Here is a 27715-nt window from a genome sequence, read left to right as displayed (position 1 = left end):
TTGCTTTCATATGGCATTGACTCTTATTTCCCTAATTACTTTTAGTCTTCAAGGCTGTCCCTTAACCAACCCACTTTCTTTAATAGCTAGTGTTGCCTCTGGTGTGATGCAGCAGGTCTAATGATGCTTTCTGTTAGGCATGGGAAATATTAGTTAGCCCATAGCTAGAAGCAAGTGGGGATGAATTTCCTACATGGGCTGATCCAAGGCCACTGAACTGAGCACAAATTGTTTCATCCGTTTCAGTGGCCTTGAATCAGGTCCTTACAGCCACCAAAAGAAAAAAACTCATCAAACTCCAAACCAGCCCCAATCAACACATTCCTTTCAGTGGGAAAAACCTTACAGTAAGATGTGCCATGCTCAAAGACAAATCAAACAAGTCTTTATTCCTCTTCTACTGTACCTGCTTTTTTCCTCCCGGGGTGAGGATTTGCGGCCCCGAAGGTGGTGAGGAGTGCGCGGAGGTGAGGAGTGGAGCAAGCCTGGCACCGAGCCCTGGCCGGAGTGGAGGATGTTCCCATGCTCGAGAGGGGAGGCAAAGGAGGGGATGCACCCCCAGCAGGCTGCTTTGAAGAGTAGACAAGGCTTCAAAGCTCTTTGGAAATGTGGGATATTGCAATAAATTTGGGAGGAGGTAAGTCTTAAATGGAGCGTGCCAGGGGGCTTGGTATTTTGAACCACAGCTGCGCAGGTCAAGCCATGCCGTGATTCAGGCCTCTTTTGCACTCACACATGGTCACGCACCTACATAAAGCTGGGCCTTTCCCATCCACGGTAGTTTTTGGTGTAGTTTTACGTCTGTTTGTGCATAGACCTACGTAGTGCCTCCCCACCTCCCTTTCTGCAAGGGCACATGTGTATATGTGCAACATGGGCACATGTACAGCCATGCTAACAGAGCCTTGCCATCCATGCCCAAATGGCACAGGTTCACTCACAGGTCGGTATGGCACGTCGTTGTCTGCAGACTCCTTCCGAATGGGTCGGTTTCCCTTGGGGACGCGGGTCAGCCTCAACACCCAGCGATCCCACGTGCTCCCCCATGCCCCCCTTGCTCAGTGTAACACCTCCTGAGCACAGCCGGCTCCCTGGCGGCTGCCCGCAGGTCCTGAATTTTTCCTTATTCAGGTGAAATTTCCAGGGACTTTGGTGCTGGCAGGGCCCGCGTGGGAAGCAGAGGGCCAGGGCCTGCCTGTTCCCACCACGCAATAGCCGCACATGCTGCTTCGGCTAATGAAATCCACTTGTCGCCTATTATCAGGCAATTAGCCTGTGTGATTTTCAAGTACTGGATCTCTGTAATTTTTTGACAATTTGCTACAAACAATAGCGTAATTAGTGACTGGAGCACGTCTGGAGGAGAACTCAGGAGAAGTCTCTCGAGCCAGTTTCCAAATTGTGCCTCCCCTGCCCTGGCTAAGCAGGGGCTGCTCGCGCGCAGCTGGCAGACCTAGTGCCTTTTTCAGGGCTGGTGGAGGATATGCAAGGAAAAGTCCTGCCACTTCGGAAAATGGAGAAGCAAGAGAAACACCGAAACCCGGGTGGAGCGAGTGAGAAAAGTTTTATTAGAAACAAATTGGAAATGCAACTCCTGTTAATTCAGAAGCGCAGACTTTTGCAAGCTGAGATTCTAGCATTTCCTTTTGTATGCAAGAAAAAATGCTGAATCTGGAAACTGTAGACTTAACAGAATATATGGACATACGAGTACAGCCCGTAAACTGCCCGCCTCCACCCCCCAGCCCAGTCAGGTTACAAAATTTAATTTCTGTGGTGACAGCAAAATCTATCAGAAAAAAGCCTGGTGCCTGGGTCCCCATCTGATGCAACGCTCTGGTGTTTGGGAGACTCAGACCAGCAGGGTGGAGACCATACAAATACACTTTTTTTCACGTTCCTGACCTAAGGACACCTTGGATCCTGAAAACTCAAAGCGTTTACAGTGCCTGATTTATGGTGGTTTATTTTCTGTACTGTTTCACTCTCAGTGCATTGGCAGGCTTGGGCAGTGAAATGGGACGGGAGGCTTTCGCTTTTCCATCAGCTCCCCTCGCATGTGTGCTGCTCGCCTGCTTGGATTCGCAAGGTGGAAGGGAAAGTGTAAAAGTCTGTTTTCTATTACTTTCATCGCAATTGTTCCCTAAACTATCCCACCAAATCCCTGGTGACCAGTATTGTCAGTATAAATGGGGATAGCTGCAGGGCTTGGTTGGCTGGGGCACATTACAGATCTGGGGCACTGGCTGCCCCTGCCCTCCGTGTGCCAGCACTGGCAGCTGTGGTGCTGGAAGAAAATGTCCCCAAAAAGACATTAGGGTGGCTTCCACACCCCTCTGCATGTGTGCGGCTCCGGCTCCAGCAGTGATGCTCCCGGCCAGCCCGATGGAGGACAGATCAGGCAAACGCTTCCTCTTGTCATAGTTTCGGTGAAAGAGAAATCCCAAACTGAAGTAAGAAGCAATCCCTCTTCGGTCAGCTTTGGGCTATTTAAAAACAGGGGTCTCTTTACACAGCCACAGAGAGTGAAATGGGGTTAAAAACCTGTCTTGCTCAAATATCTAATTCCCAGGACAGCCAGGGCTCTTAACGCCGAGGGCTGCCTTAATCGGTGTCACTCTCTATATCTCCCATAACTTGAGGTCAGTCCAGCGCTTGTCATTCATAATACATCTGACTGAAGGAGAGGTGTATAGTCAAATCACCCTCTGCAGATTATTCTCTCGGCTCAGGCTGGGCTCCCACTTGCGTCCGGCAGCTGACTCTCAGATGCCCGTGCCAGGCAGGAATACCTGGGAGCACCCAGGTGAAGTGGGGAGTCATTTGTGAGCTTTGGTGGGTGCCTGCTCCATGCTCTCTCTGCAGTCAGTCGCTGTGAGCAGGCATTAATGGCTATGTTTTAATGCGAAGATGGCTTTGTGGGTTGGGAAAGCTTTATGGTAACAAATGACATATGCATTGCCCATATCTTCTTAAAAAAAATAGAAAAAAGAAATTCCCAGCCCCCCCCAAACAAGTTTGAGGTTTAGATGAGTCTTTCAACCGTTTTGCTTGGACAAAGGCATGGAAATCAGGTACCAAACCCAAAAGGTCTTTGTAGATGTAATCATCATTTATAGTATTTGACTACGGAGCCAATTTAGGAGAGGATAAATGCTACTGATTAGTGATTGCAGGAGGCAGCAGCAAAGCAGAAAGCAAAAATCCCTGGGGAGGGGGGAAGTGCAGAGACCTGGGACAAGCTAGCACCAAAACGCATCTTCTTGGAGCCCTGGCTACAGGTGCTACAGCCCGTGCACGGCCACTTAAAATGAGCTCAGGAAGACATCGTCAGCTGAGGGTACAGCGCGGCCTGACGTGACGTGGCAGAGGACTTCCATACATCTCAGAAAAACTTGGCCTTGCCTCGGGATTTAAGTTACTGGCCGACAACGGGAGAGACCCTCGATTTCGGCCGCCTGAGCCCACCGGGAGCGGTGGGTCCCCACCGAGTGCCATGCCGCCCAGTGCCTTAAGGAGGCTTCCAGCTTCACGCTCAGGACTGAGCTGCTGTTGTTCCTCTGCACCTCCCTTGAATCCCCCTAAGCCAACACCCTTTGCTAAGACCGAAAAACATTTTCCAGACGCAAGCATGTGTACGTGTGTGGGTGGGTGGGGTGCAGGGGACTATGAAAATTTCAAGGGGAGGTATGACATCCTGGCTTTCTAAATATAGAGGACCTGAACTGTGGCTTCTCTCACACGCCAGCAGCGTGCTTTCTGTTTCGAAAGGCCCCCAAAGCAAATATTGCACTGGCTGGTAGCGTGAAAAAAAAAAAAAAAAAAAAAAAGTCCTGCGAGTTGATTACAGTTTCCAGCGCTCTTGCGCAGAGCTGTTTTTTAGGCAATGCTCCAAGTGGTGCCCACGCAGAGCCGGCCGGGCCGGCAAGGCGCAGATGGCCGTCACGTGAAGGCGGTGGCGGGAGGAGTGGGCTGGTGGCAGCCCCGGCACGGGGCCAGCACCCAGCGGTGCTTCCCCTTCGCCCACCGGCCCCTGCCCTTCCAGCGGCAGCGGGGAAGGGAGAGGGGCGCAAAGCGCAGCCCCCCCCCGTGCGGAGCAGGTGCCACCTCGGTGCCCGGTGGGGTTGAGAATGTGACATTTTGGCTCCGTGTAAGGCGCCATGTCTCGGTTCCCTTTTCGTTGCCGTTATTGTCGCTCCGGTATTTGCATAGCATCACATCAAAATGCCTCAGAGCCAGAAGAAAGTGGTAGCTGCTGCTTCTCCTTTTAAAAAACAAGCAGTTATCCATGCAACACCATCACTGTTTGCGTGTGCTCGGGGGTGGAGGAGCAGGCATGTCACCAGAGGGGTTACGGCCTTTGGAAAAGTTTTGCAGAACTGAATTTAATCAAGACCGATGATCTTTAAGCCAAGCTATAAAATCCTGCAGAGAGTTATATCCCAGTAATAGACCCTATTAGAGGGTCTAGTGCAGTCTATAGAAAGGATCTCCTCTCTATTAAATCCTCTAGGGCTTGAGTACTCATTTACACAAAGGGCCCTTTTAGCTGTGTAAAATGGCCATAAAGTAGGTGTAAAAATGATTGATGCCGTCTTTACAACCCCTTTACACTGGGAAAACAGTGTAAAGTGGCCAGGGTGCAAATGAGAATCACACCTGGGTTTGTGAGAGTAAATTACACTGAGCCCTTCGCAAATTCTGTGTGTCCATAGTGGTTTAATCCTACCCCTTTCTGCGGAATTCACCCAGAGAATAAATTTCCAGGACTTAAAAAAACCTGTTTTTTTCTTCAACACCTCTGTCCTTTCCAAGCCTTTTAGTCCCAGTCTTTCTCCTGGTACAGTCTGTGTGGACTCTGACGCCGGGAAAAGGCTGGGAGCTGCCTGAGTATGCTGTGGTAGGTGAAAATCCTTTAAACAGTACTTTCCAAAATTCTTGATCTGAGCAAAACGCATGTTGTAAAACCATACCCGGGGGAAACCGGTTCCAAATGCTACCGTGTCCATTTCCCCATCTCTCCTGTTCTGATTTTATGCTCTTGAGATATATAAAGAGGAAACACAGAAGTTAGTCTTTGCTAGATCAAAATGCCCCATATTTATTCATTAAGCATTAAAATACCGACAGAATATATGATGAATATTGCTTTCTTCCAGAGCAAAGGTTAAGCTGCAAGGCTCTGATTAGTGAACTGAACTCAGCGGCGGTGGCTCGAAGCGGAGGGTGCGCTGGTACGGAGGTGCACAGCTTGCTAAGCGGAGCAGGCTCTCTTATCCAGACCTTCCTTCTCTTCCCCGTCGCCACGCTGGAGGCATTTTCAGTGACTCTGTGACCATCACCGCCGCGTCTTTCGAGCTCTAGAGGAGTCCCAGCAAATTTAAGCCCGGGGGTGAGTAGGCAGAGGCCAGGCAACGCGAGCCCAGCCCCGTCTAACGGGGGCTGGCCTCTGGGAGCCCAGTGCCTGGGAGGTGATGGGAGACAGGGAGTGAAAACATGTGGGTGAGACCGAGGTCAAAGGATTAAGGGGACAAAAGCCCGGCTCTGGTGGAAATGCCGCTCGGCCGAGGCCACCCAGCCGTCTCCCACAACAGCTCGCTGCTGCCAGCCTGCACGCAGCACAGCCTAAGCTAGAGCTCTGCAGACCAAGTTATCTTCTGAACAACAAGGAAAAGGCAGGGTGGGACAACATGCCCTGCTCTGCCAGCAGAGCCTTCCTCTTGTTTTGCCAGCTGTCGGGGCGCAGCGCCTGGCGGCGAGGGCGGGAGGAAGCCCCAAAGCCGAGCTGTCCTTCAGCCTCCCCTCGATCCCTTTCCCGCTTCTCGTTATCTTCTTTGCGGAGACGAGAGCCCGCAGTTTTGGCCGTAGGGAGGAGCCGGCGCGGCAAGGGTCGTGTAGGTGGGCGGAAGGTATGTCCTCCGCCCTACGCTCCCGCAGAGAGCACAGCGGGAGTCGCGCGAGGGATGGGGGACAAACCAATATCTAAGTGCGAGCGGCAAGCGAGAGGCACCGCTATGGACCCATCTCCTACGGGAGGCTGGCCCGGGCACAGGTCCGCCAGCACTGCTCGCGGCACGCTCCGCCGGGGTCGGGGGACCCGGGCTGGTTCCCGCCACCGCGCGGATGGCACCGCCGATGCCGGCAGCCGGGTCTTACATGGCCAACCTGCCCGCACGCTCCGCTGCTGTCTCAGCTTGCTCCGAGCATGCCTGGGAGCCAGGCTTAGGACTTTGGACGGGTGGCCACGTGTAGGCAAGCGAACGGGCACCCTTGCAAATGTGCCCCGCGGCCACGCTTACTAGTGACTGTTATTTGTAGGTGCATAAAAAAGGCCATTTGGAAGCTGGTCTCAAAAACCTTCATTTTCCAAAGCTCCTCACTTTGCGGCTTGGCAGAGAGCACCTTGGTGACGCTGTCTACTCTAGAAGCACTTTCCATGACAAAAACTTGAGCGTGTACACCAAGCAGCGCTCTAGGCGGACCACAGGAGACTTAACTACGCTGTGATCTTCTGACCCTGGAGGTATGCTGGTCTAGCCCTGGGGTGATGTGTGATCACCATATGGAAGACAGTTTTGGGGTAGGATTAGAGCTACTTAAGACAACTAGCTTTTTGCCAGACTGGGTTTTTGACTTCCTGGTGGCTATTTTTGCTGCAGAAACAGAAAGTTTTTGTTTCTTTGAAGCCTTATAGAAATTTTATTTGCTTCCTCCTTGCTAATGATTATGGCGCAGTTTTTCTGGCATGTGATTGCTCCACCCCACCTCAGAAACACCCTTGCTCTGGCCGGGATCGGGAAATCCCTAGTCATGGCAGGGTGTGAGCACCAACTGCCTTGCCCTTGCACAGATATATATTGGCAGGCAGTGCAAAACGCTGCCGATTCAGAATTGCTCCTACATTTACAAGTCCATGCTGTGCAAGTGGAAATGACAGCTCGAGGGACAAACCAACACACTTGTCTCAGTATAAGGCTAATAAGACTTAAAGCACTTCTAGAGCCACACTTTCAGGGTGAAAAAGCACTGTTTGAATGTGTTTTGTTATTCTATGCTGCTTATTAAGAAATCATTATGGTTTTGACCTCATCATAATAAATGATGTCTTTGGGAGACTGGCAGTCTCTTCTTGCTTCCCTCCCTCCACCCCATTTTAAAAACATTCATTGTTGCGGGGATATATCTTTCAGGGCTGTTGGCCCAACTCCACTGCTGGTGTGTAAGGCTGATTGTCTTCAGAGCAGTTACACCAAAAATGCATTTGGCCTTTTGTGCTTGGAGTATAATTGGTGGAACTGGCTAGACGCCGGCTTTGGGAGCCTGCAATTACAGCAATGTCAACATAGTTTTTAACGTGACTAGTGATTTAGGGTCCTCCACTTTAGGAGAGTAGCTCAAGGTTTCTTAAACTGATCTTTTCTTACAAAGTGCCGAGTGTTCATACTTCAGAAATCTGCCTGGGGTCTCAAGCAGGGCCCACCAAATCACCATCAGTCAACCCACTTATATTGTTGTTTATTAGTAATTGGATTAGGTAACCTATATCATTAGTCACTCTGAAAATTCTTATGTCTATTTTATATGGCAGTTGTCAAGATATTCACTTTGCTGTTGGTCTCAACCTGTATTTGAAGAGGTCTTGACCTTCCTAATTACTTTTCCATATGGAGAATCCCCATCAGGTTAGCATGGATTATATCCAGAGCATCCGAGAGACAATATATTCCCTAAGCACGATCAGCATGATTATAATTAAGCAGTTTGGACCAGATCTTTATCTGGTAGAAATTGGTATAGCTTCTCCGAAGGCAAGAACAGATATCTACCAGCGAGGGAAATGCACCCTATTTCTTAGCGGCTGTAGCCCTGCAGATGAGTTCCCAATGATTTTCTAAGCTCTCATTTTGTCTATGGCTATTAAAGATCCTCTTTGGTGAGTATTGTACAGCTGCATCTTTAGGACTTTGTGACGTCTATATAATCTCACAAGAGACCTTTTGCAAGAGCAGTCATATAAAATGCTCTTAAAATAATTGAAAAATATATTCATTGAAACTGTGCAAATGTTTTTCCCTTGTCAAAAACCTTATAAACACTCATCCATCCGTGGTGTCTATGGTGGCAGTATGCTGACATTTTCCATTCCCTGGCTACAGCCCCCCGCCAGCCCAGACCCTATACTTTCTGTTGCTGGCCTTCAGTAGCAGTTAAAGGGTAGAACCGAACGCCCACGTAAAAGACCTGGTATCTGTGTTTCCACATCACGAAGCATGCCGACAGACACACCAGGGCTGCGATCAGATTGAGAACCATCTGCAGAAGTAAGTACAGGTTAAGCATGCTGGTGAGGCTGCCACAGTCACCTGCGTCCTGGTAGACGAAGGTCCTACCAAGGGGGTCTGCAGTGTCCAGTTTGCACTGGCAGGACTCGAGGATGGTATCGCAGGTAAATTTTGTCATCTGCAAATAATGGTGTGCAGCAAAAGCCACTGCCAAAACACAGGCAACCAGACCCAGGGCACTCAGGAGAAAATACATCAGCTGAAAGAAAGCAAAAAAAAAAAAAAAAAGAAAAAAACCACTCTTTTTCCAGCTACACAGAGAATGAGGAACACAGAACGAATGCATGCACATGTACTTCACAGAAAATGCATGCATTCAATGTACTATCTGGACACTGTATGCTTCAAAAATTGCAAGGCAGCTATAACCTCCTGGTGATGCAAAGGTCAGCAGGTCATCGCAAGATTCTAGCCTTGCATATTTTATATGAGTATTACCTTGCAATTTTGAGACCTGATGAGACCACCAAGAAATCTGCCTCTATACAGCCAGAAGCTTTATAGAGAGGGAGGGAGCATCTTCCTCTACCATTGTACCTGCATTGGCTAGACTCCTAGTAATCAGCTGAGATAAATTAGTGCAGCTGCCTTGAAGCAGAGCTGAGCAGACTGAGGCTTGGGCTGACATCTTATCCCAGGCTGCACTGAGAAGTAGGTGTTTTTGAAACTTTGTGCATGTGTTATTCCCGGCTCTTGGTTTGCATGCCCAAACAAATTTGATTTATACTTGCAAATCAGTCAGTGAGGTGGCTGATCTCCCGCTTGTGGGCCTGCAAATGCAGCCAGCCTGCTTGCTTCCCAGGTCCTACTGTGGAGCAGGAATGCAAATCTCCACAAGAAAGTGCATGCTGTGCTCAATCTCCTTCCAAAACTTGCCCCATAAACACGGAAAAACCTTTCAAAGGTGTGAAAGAGCAGCGAGCTACTTTCATTTCCCAGTGCCATGGCATTAGGACAAGGGTCTGCTTGTCACCCCACTACTCCTTACACCAGTGGCAGCTTTAAAATAGGGTGGCTTTTATCAAGGGTAGCTATGCAGAGTCCACCCGCACAAATGCACAGAAAGCGGCAGCAACTCAGAGCCTTTGTCACTCCAGGTTGCACCTGAGACCTTTGGATACCAGAGCATATGGGCTTCCCTTGCTTTTGATAGCTGGAACTGGCAGTTGCTGTGCTGCATACAAAATATGTGTGAATGTATATTAAAATCATATTCTGTGTTTAGCCAAAATAGCATTTTTGGTTCTGTTCAGCACTGCAAAAACATTTATTTTTCTTGGCATCTTATCTGTCAGACACATGGCATGGTTGGGAATCTGTTATTTTAAACAGCAGCTTCTCTCTTTCTGTCTCTTAACCTCAATAACGCAAGCAAACTAGCAATATAAAAGCATTTTTTATGACCTTGAAACTCCAACTATGTATGTCTTGATAAAATTCACGCTCCTGGTGTATTTGTCTTATATCTACAGCGTGAATCAATCTTCCTATTCAGTTGCCAACTTGAAAAAAAAATATTTGGGCTTGTTGCAGATCTTAAAGCACTATATATATTTTCTCCCCCCTGCACCACCGAATTCTTACAGCAAGATCTTCATTTCCAAGACTTGGCTACTATTAAATTTAATGACTTCCCCTGCAGCCTTAAACCAAGGGCAGCTTCAGAATGAGGATGGCTCTTATTAAATGCAATTACTTTATCCCTGCAGCTTTCAAGGTAAAGGTCCATGGGAAAGGTGAAGTTGGAAAATGGGGACACCTCCTCATAAAAAGCGCACAGAAAATGGAGCGCTACTGACTGATGGACCCCCTCCAAACAAAGATGTGGTAATTCATAAGCTGATGGCATTACTTTAAAAGATGGTGCAAATGTGTTTGATGGGGAAAATGGACAAACATTGATGACCATTCCTCTTCTCTGAGGGATGAAAGTTGTTCTGCGATGTGGAAATCCTAGTGGACTGGCTGGAATTCCCTGGATTCAGACCAGCAGAAGACAGAATCAGGCCTCCCTAATAAATGAGATATTAAGCCAAGACTACACGATGTGCCTGATTCTCCCTTGGCAAGTATTTTATTTAGCTGCCAACTTCTATCCAAAGTCAGGACAAAATAGCATGAAATCCACAGCCTAAGCTACACTCCAGGTACAGTAAGCAAGAATTTGCCTGTTCTGTACCTAAAGGGAAGGAAATCTCAGAATCTGAATACACAGGCAGCTCTTACAGCAGTCCTCAGAGGCAAACAGAGATGCGTGGGGACATAGGGCAATTTCCAGATACCTTATTATTCTCACAAGATGTTTGCAGAGGAATCTCTCTGCGAGCTGCTGAAAATGAAGACATTTTCAAATATCAAAGGTGAGGCAAATGCAAATACTGCCTGTGAGGGAGCACAAGACAGTGAGTGCTGAGATCCCATCAGCAGATTAATCACATGCCAGACCTGAAGGCAACTTCAACATGGCAAATACAACCCCATAGTGAGATCTGCCCAGGAACCAGAGCTTGCCACTGGAAAACTGTTTTTTAACAGCCTCAGAGGGGTAGACACTGTGATTGCTGTTTAAATAGAAGGAGAAAAGGGAAGCGGGGAGAATCAGCATATGATGAGGTCAGAGCATGGCAGCTCATCCTCCTTTGGGTTCCTCATATGAGGAGGAAACATTTTAGCAATGTTTACTGGCAATAGTTTTGCTCTATGCCAAAAAGAAAATAAATAACCTAAGATGGATTGAGTTCCTCGTGGAAAAGGCTTCTCATAGTTATCAGAGGTGAATCCAGAAGGGTTTGCAGACGTGGATCCAGGGGACCCCTTCTGAAGGTGGTGGTGGCTCTGGCGCAAGCCCATGCAGGGAACAGGAACCGTGGTGTGTGTCATGGTGTGGGCTGGGTGGGCAGGAGTAGAGGGTGTCATGCTACCGTGGGAGATGCTGTGATGAGGAAGGACCACAGTGAGCAATCTGTCAAACATTAGCAAATAGCTCAGGAAGTCCACGGGACTCCTCGAGATTTTCCTATGTGGTCGGTTTTGGTTTTTTTTGCCAAGGGAAGAGGATCTCCCCTTTTAAATACATACATAACAGCGGGGCATGCTGCTTTGCCGTGCTGCAGAGCACGCTGCCTGCAGACACAGAGATGGGGCAGGGGCAGAAATTCAGCCTGGCACTCGCCGCTGTCCCCCCGATGGGCAAAGCCGCCCTCCCTTTGGGTGGTGGTCTCCCTTTCTCACGGATGCATGGGGTGCAGCGGATACCCGCAGTAGTCTCAGGAAGGGACTTCTGCAGAAAGCAGTTCTAACACCTCCTTCTTTAACAGGATCCAGGGCTCAGGCAAGTGTGAAATGAAAGAAGCAGCTGTCGAGGGGGAGGAAGGCAGAGAGGACTGCACAGGTCTCCTCCCATTTCCCACCCTGAGGGAGTCACTCACAGTGCTCATAGGGTCACCTCGGGGGTTGACTAAGATCCCCCGGGCCTGTGTGTGTGGTCCTCCTCCCAAAGTGACCCTTGGGCTCTGCAAGGGGTCCTGGGGTGCTTACTCTACTCCAGGGAAGCCTGGCCAAGGTTTTCTTGTAGGATGATGCTCGGCAGCCATGCGCAGCCTCGGTGGGCACCAGCCACCAGCGTGAGGGCAGGGACTGGGCTGGGGAGCAAGTCCTCAGGACGACAGTCGGGGCAGATAGGGCTGAACCCAGCCGTGGCGCTGGATGAAGCGTCAGGTCCCCAAGGAGGAGAGAACCACCCGAGTTGCTTGGCTTTGTCTCATGATCGTAATTTTGCATCCTCGGCCTTGTCGCCGAATAGCTAATGTTCATTTTTTTTGTTCAGAGACAGAGTCTAACTGTCATTTGAAGATCTGGGAAGTGATACTGGAGATTTAGATGACTCCTGTGTGATCAAAGGCCTGGAGGAGACTCTTAACTCCTACTTTATTTAAAATAGGTACGTGCCCTGCAGCCAGAAGCCGTTCGCCAGGAGAGGCAGGGAGGAGGGAGGCACTGTGGGATAACAGCTCCTGGTGGGGATGTGGGACAGGAGAGGTGAACAGCCTGGGAATGGTTGAGTTTTGTGGCATGCTGCAATAGGAAACGTCGCAAAGGTGGATTCTGGGGAGGAGGGTGCTTTGGGTAGGCAACAGTCCGTCGGCCATTGACTGAACCAGAAGCCTTTCAAGGGAGACTTTAGCCCTAGCTCTGCCAGGTGATGAGGAATAACCCATTTTACATCTCCTGGGGAGCACTTTAAAAGCATTTATTTTCTTGCGGGAGCGATGGCTCGCGTTCCTCACTGCCGGGGCGGGTGGTGTTGCTAAGGGTGGCAGAGACATCTGAGCTGCCCAGCCCCACATGCCGTTCCCACCACGAGGGATGACTCCCTTCCTGCTTGGATGCCAAGTTCAATTTAATGCTGCAGGGCAAGCAATAAAAAGCCTGGTGTGGCGGCTCCCGCCCAGCCCAGCAGTTCCCTGGGCAGCTGTAAGGCTTACTGGCGGGTGTAAAGGTGACAGGGTAAGAATGTAAAGGCAATCAAAGGGCAGAAACAATTGTTCTTCTCCCTTTCTCTGTCTAACTATGGGAGAAGCTTGAGAGAGGCACAAAAGACACACCGGGGTCTAATTTCTAAGGGAGGATGAATGCCAGGTTTCAGAAAGCCGCTCCTTGCATTTGATTTCCTTCTGCCTTTCTCAGTTAATAATCACTGTTATTTTGTGTTGCTTGCGTCGGTATTTTTCTTGGTTATTATGTGTCTGCAAAATATTAAGAGCCCTGAAAATTACAATAAGGAAAAACAGCCCAGAAAAATGGTGTTAAAAATACCCCATCTGGAACAAGGGTTCTCAGCCTCTCTTTTCTAGTTGCTTAGCAGTGTCAACAAAGCACAGTTTTGGGGACCGAGGTGGGGCATGGCGCACGGTTTCTGCTCCCCTCTTGCAATGCTCGGATGGGAATTTGCTTCATGGAAGAATGCTTGCCTCTATGGTTTGCTAACGCTTTCCCATGTTCACTAACGCCGGACCCTAACACAAGGCACCGTGCGCTGGGACACGGCTACCAGTGCTCAGGTACAGCCTCTCTCTCCCCAGCCATGGAGGTGGGCAGGTAGAGATTTCCAGCCACACTTTTTAATTTGCCTGTGCCCATGCAGTTTCTTACTTCATGGTGAGGAGCAAAACTGCTGGGAAGATGCCGAGATGCTTCTTAGATCGCATTAAAAATTAAAACTTGATTTAAGTGGTCCCATTTTATGCCACCCTACTTCTTACCCAGCTCTCTATTAATATCTCTACTTAATCAGGAACCCTCAATCTTTCACTGAACACTTCCCAAATTATTCCAGCTTTGTTGATATGAATCTCTTTGATATTCTTAAAACATGGCAAATAAAACAGTATCTTGTTCTTATTTGAAATATTTGTTATTAGCGTTTCCCCTTTATAGGCTACAGTTTCTTCCTTAGCTGCATGGAAGATACCAGAAAAACATTCTTGCATTTCAGGTGCATTTTCACTTCTTTCCATGTGGTCTTAAAAATACCCCCAGTATCAACTTTTTTGATTATATTTAACAACATGAGAAGAAAAAGAAATTAAAGAAAAGTCAAGGTACCTTTACTGTGAACTGCACACACGTCTTCTCATCAGGTTGGTACGAAATACAAAGCATAACAAATCCCACTAAGGACACCACACAGACCTGCAAGGGAAGAGATGTAGAATGTATCAGAGTTAAAAAAAGAAACCACAAAAATACAATTTTTTCAAGCCAAAACACCTTCTCTGTTAGCAGGACCATAACTCAAGGAGCAGTGTGTAAGTGAAGTCATTTGAGTAGGGACTACAGCCATGCGTGTAAGAGCCTCATATGTTTGGATGCACTTGTGAGGAGGAAAGAGCTTTAACCTTCAATTTACAGATACTGAGGCACAAAAAACTTACTCAGAGGGACTTTTTGAATCAGACCTACAAAGACACAGCACAGCAATAGCCTCTAGGATGTGTTTTGAATTTTCATCCATGTAACTAACTATCAAAAAGGAGCAGAAGGCTTATGAAATTGGGCTTGCACGCCCAAAGAGCACCATCCTATGTACCACTGGGTGCTGACAGGGTTTTTATGTCACCAGTGCAGGTTGTAAATCAGTAACCACAGCTGTCGCTGGATAAGAAGCAGCACAGTTTATAGCAGGGACTTTCAACCTCTCCTAGAGCGGACACCTTCCCTTGGGGCTGCCGGGGCTGGATCAGGGAACGAGAGGAGTCCTGACTGCGCCCGCAGAGGGAGAGGGCATTGCTGGCGGCTGGAGCTACGCTTGGAGAAATCTATGTGTGTTTGGACTGCCTTGGAAAAACAGGTGAGTCGTTGGCATGCACGCGTTTTTAAATGCCACTTCATATCACACCTTTAAAAAAGGTCCAGGTGTGACGAGCCTTAGCGGGGACCTTAGCCGAGCTCAGCCAGCATGCTTTCAAAAGCGCTAAGGCTTGTCTTCACACGGGGCCGCGAGCGAGCCTTGGCCTCCTTGCTAGGAGCATCTTGATTATAAATGATGGCTATTAAATTCTCAGTGACTACAGCGAGAATCTGCATTTTCCCCCCTTCGTTTTACTTTGGGCCTTTTGAAGACTTGTCATTAATTTGAGGCTTTCTGCTTTCCCAGAGCAGAGGGATTTGCCCTCTCGGGCCAGACCCAGGTGCCAGTTGCCTTTGCTCGGGGGTAGGACTACGCCACGGAGCTGCCTGCAGGAGCGTGGGGGTCCTTCACAGCCCCGTCCCCCCGCTCGCTGCATGCTCTGGCAGTGCTGCTCACATCCAGATTTCCAGTTCCACAGGGGACTGCTTGACCTGCAGTGAAAAAACGCATAACTGCCCTTTTAGACAGCAACGGTTAAACTCATTTTTTTTACGATGTGATGCGTAAAATACCAAACTTTTCTTTGTATCTGCATTGTTGGTGTAAGGCAGCAGACAGCAGCCCCGTAAAGGAGGAGTGCCTCTCAACACACAGATAGTCGTGTCCCTCAAGAACCTGTGTGATTAATAACACTTTTTCCCATAAAGTTTTATTTCATGTCATTTCAGTAGGACATGAATAGGAAGTATTGCCCGAGAACATTTCTAAAGAAAGCGTCAGTATTATTTACTCCTTTCCGTGTCATGTGTATTTATATTCTGGTCCTATGACTTACACACGGCCTCCAATTTATTTGTTTTCTTCTTTTTATTGTTGACAGCCATAGCTGACAGGGTTGTCGGGGGAAAAAAACAACCTTTCTTGTCAAAGGTCCTTCAGTGCTGGGGTTTTTTTTGCCCTATAGTGCTTCTATGTGACTCAAGCATGTTTTATTTCTCAGGATTAATTGCCTATGTCCTTGGTCCCTTGCACTGTATATTAATCTTTTAATTCAATTAACATGCCCATAAAACTTAAATCTTAAGGAGATCATATCTCTAGTAATATCCAAATGATAAACTCCCCCAGTGGCAGTAGTGGTTGAAGGAAAGAACCTGCAGCGAGAGCTAAAAAAAAATACTTAAATACACTCGCTTAACATTACATCCTCAAATCCATGTGAAACCAAAGGGTCTGCCCATGTCAAAGCTAGACCTAAGTTTTTTCAGGATCTGGTGCTGAAGGATCTTGTTATGAGCAATAAATCAAATTTGCTTTGCTTCAGCTACACTAGTGGGCATTTACACTTGCATGAACCGAGGGCCAGATTTGCCTCCAGGTTACTCCCGTGAGACATCATGGGACTGTGCCTCCTCTCCTATTCCCGCTCCCGTTTTCCCACAGAAAGCCAACACAGCTGCATTCATTTCCGAGGACAGAGTCAGATACCAATGGTGGAATTTACCATCAAGTGCCTCGTGCAACTCCTGCAAAAACCCTGCCGGATTTCAATGCGGCAGGATCAGACCTCCCTCTTCAGAAAGCTTCCCATACAAAAGACTATCGTTTAAAAGGATTTCCATTCCTGCACGCGCTTTCTAAAGTTCCTCTGGGATTTAAATAATATACTCAGGGATACTTGAAGAGGCACATTTGTAGAGAGGTATTTATAAAAGATTACACTGGGTCAGGATTCCAGCAAGTCTTGGCCAGGATATTTCAGAAGGCTTAAGTATTTCTTTTATAACAATATACCAACTTTTTTTTTTTAACCAGAGATGTGTATTTTTGTAAGTGACGGTAAAAAATAATGTTGCTGAGAATTATGACCCATATATGTTTTACATTTGGGTTCTTTAAAGGTAAATTCACTCATTGGAACAAACCGAAGTGTGGAACATTTATACAGAAAACAGCTTTATGCTTCTATTTTATACATTATTAATAGATCAGTTTTGAATTATACCTGTGAAGTGTAATAGAATAACTATAAAAATCCCCTGGTAAATATTTGTTAGGACCTGCTAAGTGACTAAGACAGCTGCATTACAGCAGGCACGTTATGGATGCTGTTGGTGCTGATTGCTAAGTAGCATTAGGTAATCCTGCATCCTAGTGCTTCAATAGCCACTGCACTATCCCAGCGTGAAGCATACATTTCCTATGCCTTATTGACTACGCACACAACATAAAATGCAATTGAACTTGCTTTAGCACTTGCTTGCCACCAATCGATATGCATTTGTTATACAAATAAAATAGATTCTCTAAGAGCTGCAGAATAGCAGTTAATTAGATCAGCTCTTGTAACTGTTATCTGGAAATCTAGAAATATGCATCTCTATGCTGAGTAAATTTCAACTCAAGTTTATTTCAAGATCCTATTTCAAAATTTTCCAGACGGACTAACACACCCTGTGCTGAATAGATAGTGACATGAAAGGTTATCCAAGGAAAGAATTTAAATTTAGAAAAGTACTGTATAGAAAAAGATCCGAATGTGATACAGAGGTATTTGGGAAGGGTACAGGTTTAATTTTGGTTAAGGCATACCCTTTGAAATCCCTTAGTTCACAATCCAGGGCAAACAGCTATTTACTAGGGCTGGCTGAAAAACTTAAAAGTTTATGCTGTAGAAAAGTTTCAATACTGTTTCTTTTTAGTGGGAAGCAGTAGACGTTCCTTCCATTGGGCAGGAACATCTCAGGGCTGAAAAGTGACTTCAGAATTAGATTTTTTTAAACCACAATCAAAATAAGAGTAGACATTTTCTGGGTTGCCCCCACCCCTGCTAGTTGCTAAAGCCTGTTGTCTTGAGAACTGAATTAAGATCCTATAGATTTCAGCAGGAAACAGGACCTGATTCCAACCGCATTTAGGAGTGGGTCCCAGCTGAATTGCCTGGGAGAATCCCTGCACCCATGGAGATCTAGCGTGCGGTCCTTGGCTGTTCAGGGCTTTGGCAAACCGACTCTCCGTGTATGCGCACACTGGCTAGCACAACTGGGTGTTTCTCACAGCCCGGAGCCTCACACCCTGCTGCAAAATAGATGGTTCAACAGTGAGACTGCAATCGTACCGCAACGCACATTCGGCACTTGCAAGGAGCATGCCTTTACGTATCTTGATCATCTTAAAACCAGAACTCAAGCAGTAAAGAAGATTGATCTCAAGCTTTATGTACCCCAAATCCCTCACCATCAGCTTTACTTTAGTCTATCTCGCCCTGCTGAAGAGCTCCAGCTGCCACTGAAGCACAGCGGGCTGGTGCTTTGCCCAGCATGGTGCCAGCATCCTTCTGCACCATCCAACCCTGTCCCTCCCACTAAACTCATTACACTTCTTAAAAGCGTCACGGGTGAGAAAAACAGGCTCGTCATCTCCAACAGGAACAAACACAGGTGACAATGCAGAACGGTGTTTGGACAAAGCCCACAGACATTGCCACCCAGTGAGGACCACGAGGCTCAGGGCAAAGGAGCTGCTTTCCCCCTCCTCACCTCCCCGTGGCTCATTCCCTTCTGGTCCTGCAAGGACTAAGCACGAGGTGTACGAGTGGCGCGAGGACACCACATGGTAGTGATGAAGATGGTTATGTAATGTACATAATTGGGAGAAATACGAATACATAGGGCACAAATTTCCGCTGTGGTTTGCATTCATTCTCTTCGCACACTGACATATTAATGTGGTTTGCTTTATTTTGACAGATTTCAAAACCACAGATTGCTCTAATCTGTCTGCATCTCTCCCTTGTATATTGGTGAAACTGGTTTTTCTTTTGTTACTGCTACAATTTCAGCTCAAGTGTTGCTATAGAACAAAGCAAATCCAGCAAAGTGCTTCTTACCCAGAGCATCTTGGAAACCCTGGCACATGAGGCTGGTAAAGCAGGATAGTTGAAAACAGCCACCAAGAAATGAAGGAAGGAGGCAAAAACCTGGTTCAAAGGAGCATCTTGGGTCTACACCACATCACAAGACAAATGCTGCAAACACTCACAAAGACTCATCTGCTCTTTATATGGGGGCTTGTTAACAAGAACCGCCTGCAACAACCTTTACGGGCAGAAAGAAAACACACTGGAGGACAATATCTCTCAAATATACGCAGTGTAATGCTACACAGCATTGCTGAGATCCACAGGTGGACTATGCCCCTTCTAATAAGAATGTAAACTCTCAAACTTCAGGGGGAAAACCACTATTAACAGAATTAGGAAAAAATTTCCATTATGGACAAGTTATTTTATAGTTGCTGACTTCAAGACACTATGGATCTTTCTGTTTGTAGGGACAAGGATAAAGAAATTATCTCTTGTAGCTATCTCTGAAGTCTCTGGCTTACCCTCAGAGGTGATATTTGGCTTGATGTCTCACCTGCCTTATTAGATATGGCAAGGCTTAGCTCCTGTCCACACCTTTGGAGAAGCCAAATTTAACATTCTCACTGGACGCAAACACTGATACAAGAAAGAACATGTTCCTGTTGGCTTTGCCATTATGAACCAGGATCATGTCTGATGCCAGGCATCTGTACAGGCTGTTGCAGACAGCAACACTGATGTTCATTTGCTTTATGAGGTTTGAGGAAACTGCAGTGAAAGTGGGTGCTACAGGCAATTTTCACTGCCAGCTTTCATCACCTTCAGGTCAGCCTGGGTCTCACTACCACATGTAAAAGAAGCCAGTCTGCCACTCAGATGTATTGTACCTTAATGGTTTTTCCCCTTATAGATTTCTTGTTAGATTTAAGGACAGTCTAGTTGCATATAAATTACTTCAAGAAATAATAGCTGTAATAATAATGATAAACATGTATATTGTGGTTGCAGGCAAAGGCCATCATCATCTAGGAAATCATTCTTTTAACTGCCATAAAACCTATAATAACTGACCATCCCTGCCCCACCTACAGAATAAAATAATGATGTCTTTACTATAGTCCCTTCAAGCTATGAAATTACACACCGTGGCAGATGCACAACTTTCTTTTAAATTCTGTAAAGTCATCAAAACCCTGCAAGAACATTCATAATCAAATGAAATCATATTTTTCCGTAATGATCTTTGCTGTTTAGGTCAGCTGCTCAGCGGTGAAAATGGTCACTTGTGCTGTGGTAAGATTTAATTCCCGTGGCAAAGCGCTGCAAAGGCTACCATCACTTACAAAGCCAGGAGCTGCAGCAGCAGTCCATTATGGCTGTTAAGTCAGAAATACGGTGCTGGGTGATCAAACGCTTGAGGGAACAAAAAAAAAAAAAATAATTCAAAGTTCCCAGAGCCAGCAGTGATTTGGAGCGTGAGAAGTGTAGCATGGCTAAGAGTGCTACATGAACACGATTTGCGGTTTGAGATGTGTCCATGATTATGAAGCTATGGAAGGCCATCATCTCTATATAGTCAAAAGGTTATCTAGGCTGAGGAAACCTGTTTGAACAATATCCCTCTACAAATCTTACCTAGGCTTTTTGCACAAACATAATCTAGCCAGAAACTCTGATTTCCTCCCTCTTTCCCCTTGAGGCTGTAGCTAGACCAGGGGGCTAAACCACAGAGGTGTCCAGGATTAGATCAGCACTTGCCCAGGTATCACACAGACCTCTGGTGTGCAGCTACCTTCTCAAACCATTCTGAAAGGTGACATTTCGATGTTTTTTCCCATCAAAATTTTCCATTCTATACTTGATCAAAATAAAAGTATGGATTTCAGTTAATCAGGCATCAATGCATAGTTACTCTTAGAAAATGATGAGATTTAATGGCAGAGGGTTCTGAGGAAAACCGCTCTGGTCCTAGATACATATATGGCTATAAACAACCACGGGAAACCTCACCAGAGCATATTTCATGCAGCGTACCTCATTGCATACCATCCAGAGTTTCACATACTTTGGAGAAGGTTCAATTAAATACCTAAACTTGGAGGGTCTTCTTGAAGGCAATCCTCCCTCAAACCTTTTGATGTTTGCCCATGGCTAATTGAAGCTAGCTTGTATAAAAAATGGATGCCTGCATGACTATAATTTCCATTAGCTGCTTTGATGGCACCAGTTTTTAAGTGTCACCTTTTATTAAAAATTGAAATCGGTTTCCCTAATAACAAGTAAAAGTTAAAAACCCAGCAAGGCTGTATAGGAGGTAAAGCCTGACTGAAAGCCACGTTCACAATTGCTGCAGGAAAAGGTGTCAAAAGCAACAACAAAAAAACCCAGCAAGGGGCCAGGGCTAACAAGAAAGTGTCTCTCTCCTTTCAGGCTTTAAAAGAGAACACGTTTCAGGGGTTTTTAAATAGTCAATCATCCCCCATATCAATATGGAATGGGATCGGTTGCCTCTCGCTCTAGCTGGGGATGCTTCCCAATTATTGACCCTCTCTAGGAAGATAAAAAGGTTGCCTCATGCATAAAGCGGTTGTCTGATGTTTGGCAGGGCCACCACCGTGCAGCCAGAGCGTCCGGCCTTGCGGAAAAACGTTACGTGCAGCAGGTGGCAGGATCTGGAAAGAGAAAGGCAAGGAGGCTGACAGGGGTTTACCCATACAGGTTTGCCTCATTTTATCGTGTGAGAGACCCTCTGCAGAAAGGCTTTTAGGTGGAAACATCTACAGAGCCTCATCTGTGGGGAAAATGTCAGAGACAACATGGCCCTTGAATCGCTTTGTTACACTGAGCCAGCGAAACTATCTACATTATAGGAACGGCTACATGTACAGCAAATCCCTTCTGGTCCAGAGGAGCAACCGTCTAACCAACCCCAGCTAATCGTTAGGACACGTTTAACCCCAATTTCTAATTTATATCACTTTATAGCATGGTACCATCCTTTTTTCCCCAGACGCCTATATACAATGCTTCATCCTTTCAGCATCTATCTCACAACGTTCTCAAAGCTTCTCCTTAACAGTTATACACATCACCAGCGCTGTACCCATTTTCAGGATGAAAGTCCTAACCCCTGGCCTCTCCCTGTTGCCACCTCCTACCATTTCAAACGTTCAGCTTAATTTTAGGGGCCTTGCTGCTTCTTTGGGAACAGGGGATGCTGCAGCAACTTTGCCGAGAGCTGTACAAGCCAGAGAGGGTGCTGGGTGCAGGGAGCTCGTCACACCGCCTTCCTGCCCTTCCAGCCCCAAAATGACACAAACCCGGACAACCTAAAGAGGCAGAGGCTGGGTCAGCACTGCCTGTTACAGGCAGCACGATTGATTTTGGCACTGAGGTTTACCAGCCCACGAGCACGTGCTGAGTCAGTGGCAGGACCCACCATCTGAGTCAGACTGTCACGCGGAAGTACATCAATTAAACAAACATCTCGATTATCAGCATCTGATAGGGATACGCAGCGTCTGGGGATAGTCCTGGCTGTTTGCTACCCATGTTGTACTAAGCATCGAAAGGTCTTTGAAGCATGAAAGCCAGCCAAACTCCTCTGCCAGCCCAGGTTGTCTCGTACCGTGCTCTGATGCTGCCACGCAATGCTCTCTCTCTCGCCCCTCATCTCCCGCAAACTGTCCCTCACAGCTGGGTTTTCCAGCCGTCGTGGGAACTTCATCTGTCTCACCTATCCTTGTCTGTGAGATGTGCAAAGCAAAGAATTTGTTTCCTTTGGTGAAGGTTTTGGCTTAAATTTTTTAAAGGTTCTTTAAAAAAAAGTATAAACAAGAGACTCCAGGTAAATGAAGAATATTTAAGTTGCTTTTTCAGTTGAAAGTCTGGCTGCCTTTTGCACCACAAAGCCCCACATCAGCCTCACTCCACCAGGGCAGAGAAGCCAATGCTTGAACGCTGATGCCAAAAAGCAACAAGCCATGGTTACCCCTTGGGTAAGGCTCCGGGACCCTCTGGTTGGGGGTTTACCTGGGGAGATGTGGCCCTGAAGGGCCTGAGCAGGGAGGAGCATCAGCGCTCCCGGGCTGGAGGTTCGGCCTGTGGAAGATCTTTTGAGACACTTTTTGCAATAAAATAAATGACAGCTGGAGCCACGGTTGCTGCCTCGAGCTGCCTGAGAAAGATTTTTTTGAAAATGTTTTTAAAAGTCCCGATTTTATGTACATCCATACATATATATGGATTTAAAATAACTTTCTGACAGAAATAATAAACAGCCTGGATAATCATTTCTGATGAGCATTTCTGTAACTTTCCTAACTGCCTGAGTCTGCAAAATGGGGCTGAAAGGGAGCTCGCCTGTGAAAACTCTGATACTCTCTACTTTTGATCACAGTGGAAATAATCTAAGAGCAGATATTTCAAGGAGAAATACATCGTTTCTTCTTCTGGGTGTCAAAAGGCCACAGGCTAATGAAAAAGAATGAAAAGGATACCATTAATATCTACTGCTTCTGCAACACTTTTCATCCAAGGATCTCAAAGCAAGGGGTGATGGATAGCCATTATTAACCCCACTTTACAGGGGAAATAACAAAGTCTCGGCAAGGTTAAGTAACTTGCCCAAAGCTACGCAGCAAGTCAGTGGCAAGACACAGAAAAAAGAATAAAAAGTCCTGCACTCCTGGGTGAATTTGTGAAGAGTTTGTCCAAGCTCCTTCAAAACAGCAGGAAGGAAGAGACTGCCGGGGTGGTCCAGCCTGCAGTTTCGGGTGCTCGGGACAGGTCTCACAGAGGAGCCACGCAACTGCTTCAGACCTGGACACCTTTGCTGTAAATGGCTACAGGTAGGTGAAACAAATGCCACCCTCGCTGTTTTTAATTGCGTGTATTGCCTGTCCCTAGCAAGGCGGCAGAGGCGTTTTACAGGGAATAGGTTGTTGAAGCTGAAGCAGAAGTGGTAAATCACGTAGGCTCCATGGTTTCTGTCCGTAAACCTTTCTTTTGGTTTCTGACTAACGCCCCCGGATTTCAGAAGAAATGCATTTTGAACCAGTAGGTTTTAACCAGGTTTCATGGTGAAACGCTTCTGATGCAATGCAAGCTGTATTGTTGCCTTCTGCGGGAGCCGCAGGAGGGAAGGGCCAGTGCTGGGCACCCCCTGGGGGGGACCCCTTCGGTGTCAGGGGCGTCCTCCGCTCCCCGTCAGCCGGCTGCTGGCCACCTTCATTCCACGGGATGGGGAACCCAGTCCCTGGCCTGCACTATCCTCACAAGCCTAGGCGGTCAGGTTTTGAACCGGTTTCATTCGGACTGCCTTGCATGGTTTCCCTCGGTAGCATTTTACTCCAGCTGCTTCTCTAAATGAGTTCCTTTTCATTCATGGTAATGCACTAAAGCACTCGCTTTTCAGCCAGGAACGGTGTCACCATTTTGCCGCTAATAAAGAAGAAAGAAAAAATCTTTCAATCAATCAGGGTCTATTTAACACATTAGCAATTTTCCTTCATTTTTCTGTCATCCTGCATTAACAGCCATGGGGTCAAATCCAGCCCTGGTGTAATTCCAAAGGAGTAACACTAGGAATGAGCTTCGCCCATTATCTCTAATGTTGCTAAAAAGGTCTCGATAATAGATTTTTTAAGTTCTTGATTTTGAATACTAATCAAGTCCTTTAAAAAGAGCACTTGAGTGGGATGCTACTAAAACAAATATGCTCCGGTATTTTACACCACATCTTTCTGTTCTGTTGCTCATTTCTGTGCGAATAAATGAGTTTTGGGAAGTCACTTTCTGGCATGAGGTTTGCTCTTGAGCAGCATGTGGGTCACCCATCCCCTACCTACATGCCCTCCATGCAGCTTCCCACAGCAGCCCAAGAGCCAGCCCATAGGACTTCCAGTCACACGTAGGATGTCCCAGCCAGGGGTCCTCTTTCACAGACCAATTTCCCCCAGCTTTCCGGAGGCCGATCCTCAGCACACGCACTGCCACAGCTCACCAGCAGCACCCTGTGACCCACACACCCAGTAACTCCAGCTCAGCAGCTCCTGGCCATCTCTGTCCGATGTCCCAGTGGGCACCAAATACCTCCACGGAGACATCACAGCACAGGAACAAAGTGAATGCAGCACCACGTCGTACGTCCTGCATTTTGCCCTCAGATATAAGCTTTGCATTATTGCCACGGTGCATTGGCCACGGCCAGCGCTCCATATGCGCTTTCTTGCTGGGAGGCTCTGGGGCTGCACCAGCACTTCAACCTCTCCTCTCTAGCACCGGTTTCCCTTTTCCCACCCTCTCTGCTGGCGTCAGACCCCTCTTTCCCTTCTGCTTTGGGCTGAGGGTGCAGGAGAGCCGTGTGGTTCCCCAGGAGCCTGCCTGGCCGCGTGCCCCCAGCACAGGGTCCCTGCCATCACCCTGAGGGCAAGCAGGGGAGCACCACAAGCCACTCCGAGCCAGGGAGGAATCAAACGTGCTCAACATCGCACCAGAGTCCCCAGGGAGAAAGTCACCGTCTGACTCAAACCGTAGGTACAGTAAACCCTCCCCACGGGTCCCTGCCCGCAGCCCACAGCCTGCACTGGTCTTCCCGATAGCTGGGGCACCCCGTAACATGAAGCAAAATGAAGCCCTGACCGCCACAGCCAGCACAGTCCCAGGAGACGTGTTCCCCCAGGGGTTATCCTGGCTGGCTGGTGAGTGCAAAACATCACCACCACGGCTGAGAGCTGAGTTTTGCTTTGAGTCGTGGGTTAGCTCAGGAATGCAAATGGCAAATTTTGCCTGTTTCTCAGGGGGGAACTCTGAAAGTGACTGAGCTTTGCCTCATGTGGACATCTGAATGTCACCACTGCCGGCAGCTGCTGCTAAAAACGAGAGGGGCTAGAGCTCTGTTTTCAGAAAGCAGTGATTTTGGTGGGGTTTCAGGCCTCACCGAGGGAGATCAGGCATATGCGGATGTCTTGGATGCTGTTTGGATGCTGATGACGTTCACATGGGCCGGGGGCTGCTTCCATGGCTTTTCCCACCTCCCCAGCTGTATGCTAGTTCAGTCCAGCTCACTCTTTCCCCAGTCTTTGTGAGTCAACTTTTTCTAGTGAAAAAGCTATTTCAAACCAGGGATACTACAAGTGCTGTCTGGAGAAGAAATAATCTGACCTCCAGAATCCCCAAATAAACAGCAGTAGTGAAAATGTCACATGCTGTTATTTTATCATCTGCACTCCCCCCTGGCTTGTAACAGCAAAAACCCCAGGAGGAAGTTGTCCTCCTGAACAAGGGCAGGCTCTTGCCCTGAAAAACATTGCTCAACTCTTAGATACCTCTTCGGCTGGAAGAGAAACAAGAAGGGCGAGGTGAGTAAGAGGAGCATTTCATTTGGGAACTCAGGTCCTGTTCTTTCCACTCTTTGGAGGGTCGCCCAGCAGGATTAATACAGCAAACCCCAAACAGTTCAGGTGTTCAGATAATCCTTCAACTGGCAAGGAATTACATTTGTGGGATATGCTCCCATAGGTGTTTAGCACATCGAGAAATCTTTTCTTTAAGTACCTAAACACGAATTTATATGCTGGGAGTTCTTACAGTCTAACAACACCCAAAGCAGTGCTAACACATCAGTATATATTTTCCTGAAGCCTGCTGCCTAGGGAGAAAACCCCTGCATACTAAATTGCACCCGTGGCACATCCCAGGCTCATCATCACCGACCCCGTCTCTCCACAGGCAAACCGCGCGTCCCTGAGCGCATGGCCAAGCGGGGCCACACCACGCACAGCACCGAGAGCCCGCGCCTCCTCCCCACCTCTGCGGGGCAGCCGGCCCTGGGGACCAGCCCGGGCTTCCCCACCAGCAGCGTCTCCTATTTACGCCTGGGACGACCCTGCCCTTTATCCCGTCCCTGCCAGCCCGCGCGGCGAGGCTGGCGTGTCACTGGGAAACCGCGCGTGACTTGGCGGGAGCCACCGGCGGGCCCTGGGACGGGCTCCCTTTCCCTGCCGCGTTACCCACCCACCAGTGCCGCCCCCTCCCCACGGCCACGTGCGGTCTCTCCCTCCGGTGGGGGAGAAGTCGGGGAGCGGCGGGCAGGAAGGGGGTTAAATCGCAGCGGTTCTTCAAGGCAGCACAGCGAGGAAGCTCAAAAGAAGTCGGCCATTTCTCTCCTCTTGCTATTACCAACGCGCCCCGGTAAAAGTTGCGAGTTACAGAGTTATGCTGTCACTTCTAAAACCTGATTGTTATGGTTTGGTGGGGAAAGAGGGAAGGCAGCATAAATAATCAACATTTTTTTCAGCATCACCAGGCAGGAGTTCACTGCAAAGCACAAGCTAGTACATACATCTAGTGAACAGCAACCCTGCATTTTATTTAAGGTCTGTTGGGTATTTCAGGGAAGAATACGAAAGACTGTGTTATTCTGCAGGAGCAGTTTCCTTGGGAAAGTATACCCAGACATTTAATCCCAGGAATATTTATAGTTAGCATAACTCACATGGTGTTGTGCATGCAGTTGGTTAGTCTAAAGTGGAGCGTCATGCAGCTTGCATTAATGTTGGCAAAGGCACTTTATGGAGAAACAGACTTTATGCTTACAATTATCCCAGCCCAATATGGAGTGTCTCTGACTAGCAGAGAAGAACTGATGCCTGCCATAAGGAAGCCCAGCACTGTTACAGAGATGCCTAATGCCAGCTGCAACAAAGCAAACAGCAGCGGGAAACGGCAGCCACAACAAGTGTGGGATTCCTCCTCCTGGCCAGTTTTGGGATCCCCCTTGGTTTTCTTCTGCTTCTTCTTCTTCTTCATCGCGGACTCCTGCGTCTTGCTCGAGTCGGTGCTTTTCTCCCCTTCGGGTGCCTTCCCTGTCTGGCTCTGGTTATTCAGGGACGTGCTGTGCTGGGGTTTCTTCTCCTCCTCCTTTCCCATGCCGATGAACTTTAGGTTCTCACGTGCGTGTGTGTGTGCGCGCGCTGATGGGGGTGTGAGTTTTTTTGCCCCCCAAAGCTTCGCTTTGTGCTGGCTGAGTTGTTCCTGGTATTTGAATCAAGGAGGCTGAACAAATATGGAAAACATTTGGAGCAGATTGTCAGAGCTTCGAAATGCCACATATAGCCCAGAGAAGAGGGGGATTCAAGGGGGGTAGCGAACTGCCAA

At 47.7% G+C, this 27715-nt stretch overlaps 1 protein-coding gene across 1 annotated transcript; it reads right to left on the bottom strand.

The window, feature by feature from the left end:
• Positions 1 to 1545: 1545 nt before the first annotated feature.
• SSPN (sarcospan) lies at positions 1546 to 27668 on the bottom strand. Its single transcript, XM_030041233.2, has 3 exons — positions 27155 to 27668; positions 13947 to 14033; positions 1546 to 8541 (listed from the first exon to the last, which is right to left on the bottom strand). The coding sequence occupies exons 1-3, from the start codon at positions 27485 to 27487 to the stop codon at positions 8176 to 8178; spliced, it is 786 nt and encodes a 261-aa protein (XP_029897093.1). The 5' UTR covers positions 27488 to 27668; the 3' UTR covers positions 1546 to 8175.
• Between the last annotated feature and the right edge of the window lie 47 nt (positions 27669 to 27715).

This window comes from Aquila chrysaetos, chromosome 17, assembly GCF_900496995.4.
Source record: "Aquila chrysaetos chrysaetos chromosome 17, bAquChr1.4, whole genome shotgun sequence".
Taxonomy (NCBI): Eukaryota; Metazoa; Chordata; class Aves; order Accipitriformes; family Accipitridae; genus Aquila; species Aquila chrysaetos.
This window is presented reverse-complemented; position numbering and strand designations above follow the sequence as displayed.

Coding starts and splice junctions, on each gene's coding strand:
- SSPN (XM_030041233.2), bottom strand. CDS start 27,487: ATGGGAAAGGAGGAGGAGAAGAAACCCCAGCACAGCACGTCCCTGAAT. Junction 14,034..27,154: donor CATATTGGGCTGGGATAATT/GTAAGCATAAAG, acceptor CTTCCCTTGCAG/GTCTGTGTGGTGTCCTTAGT. Junction 8,542..13,946: donor GTGTGCAGTTCACAGTAAAG/GTACCTTGACTT, acceptor GCTTTCTTTCAG/CTGATGTATTTTCTCCTGAG.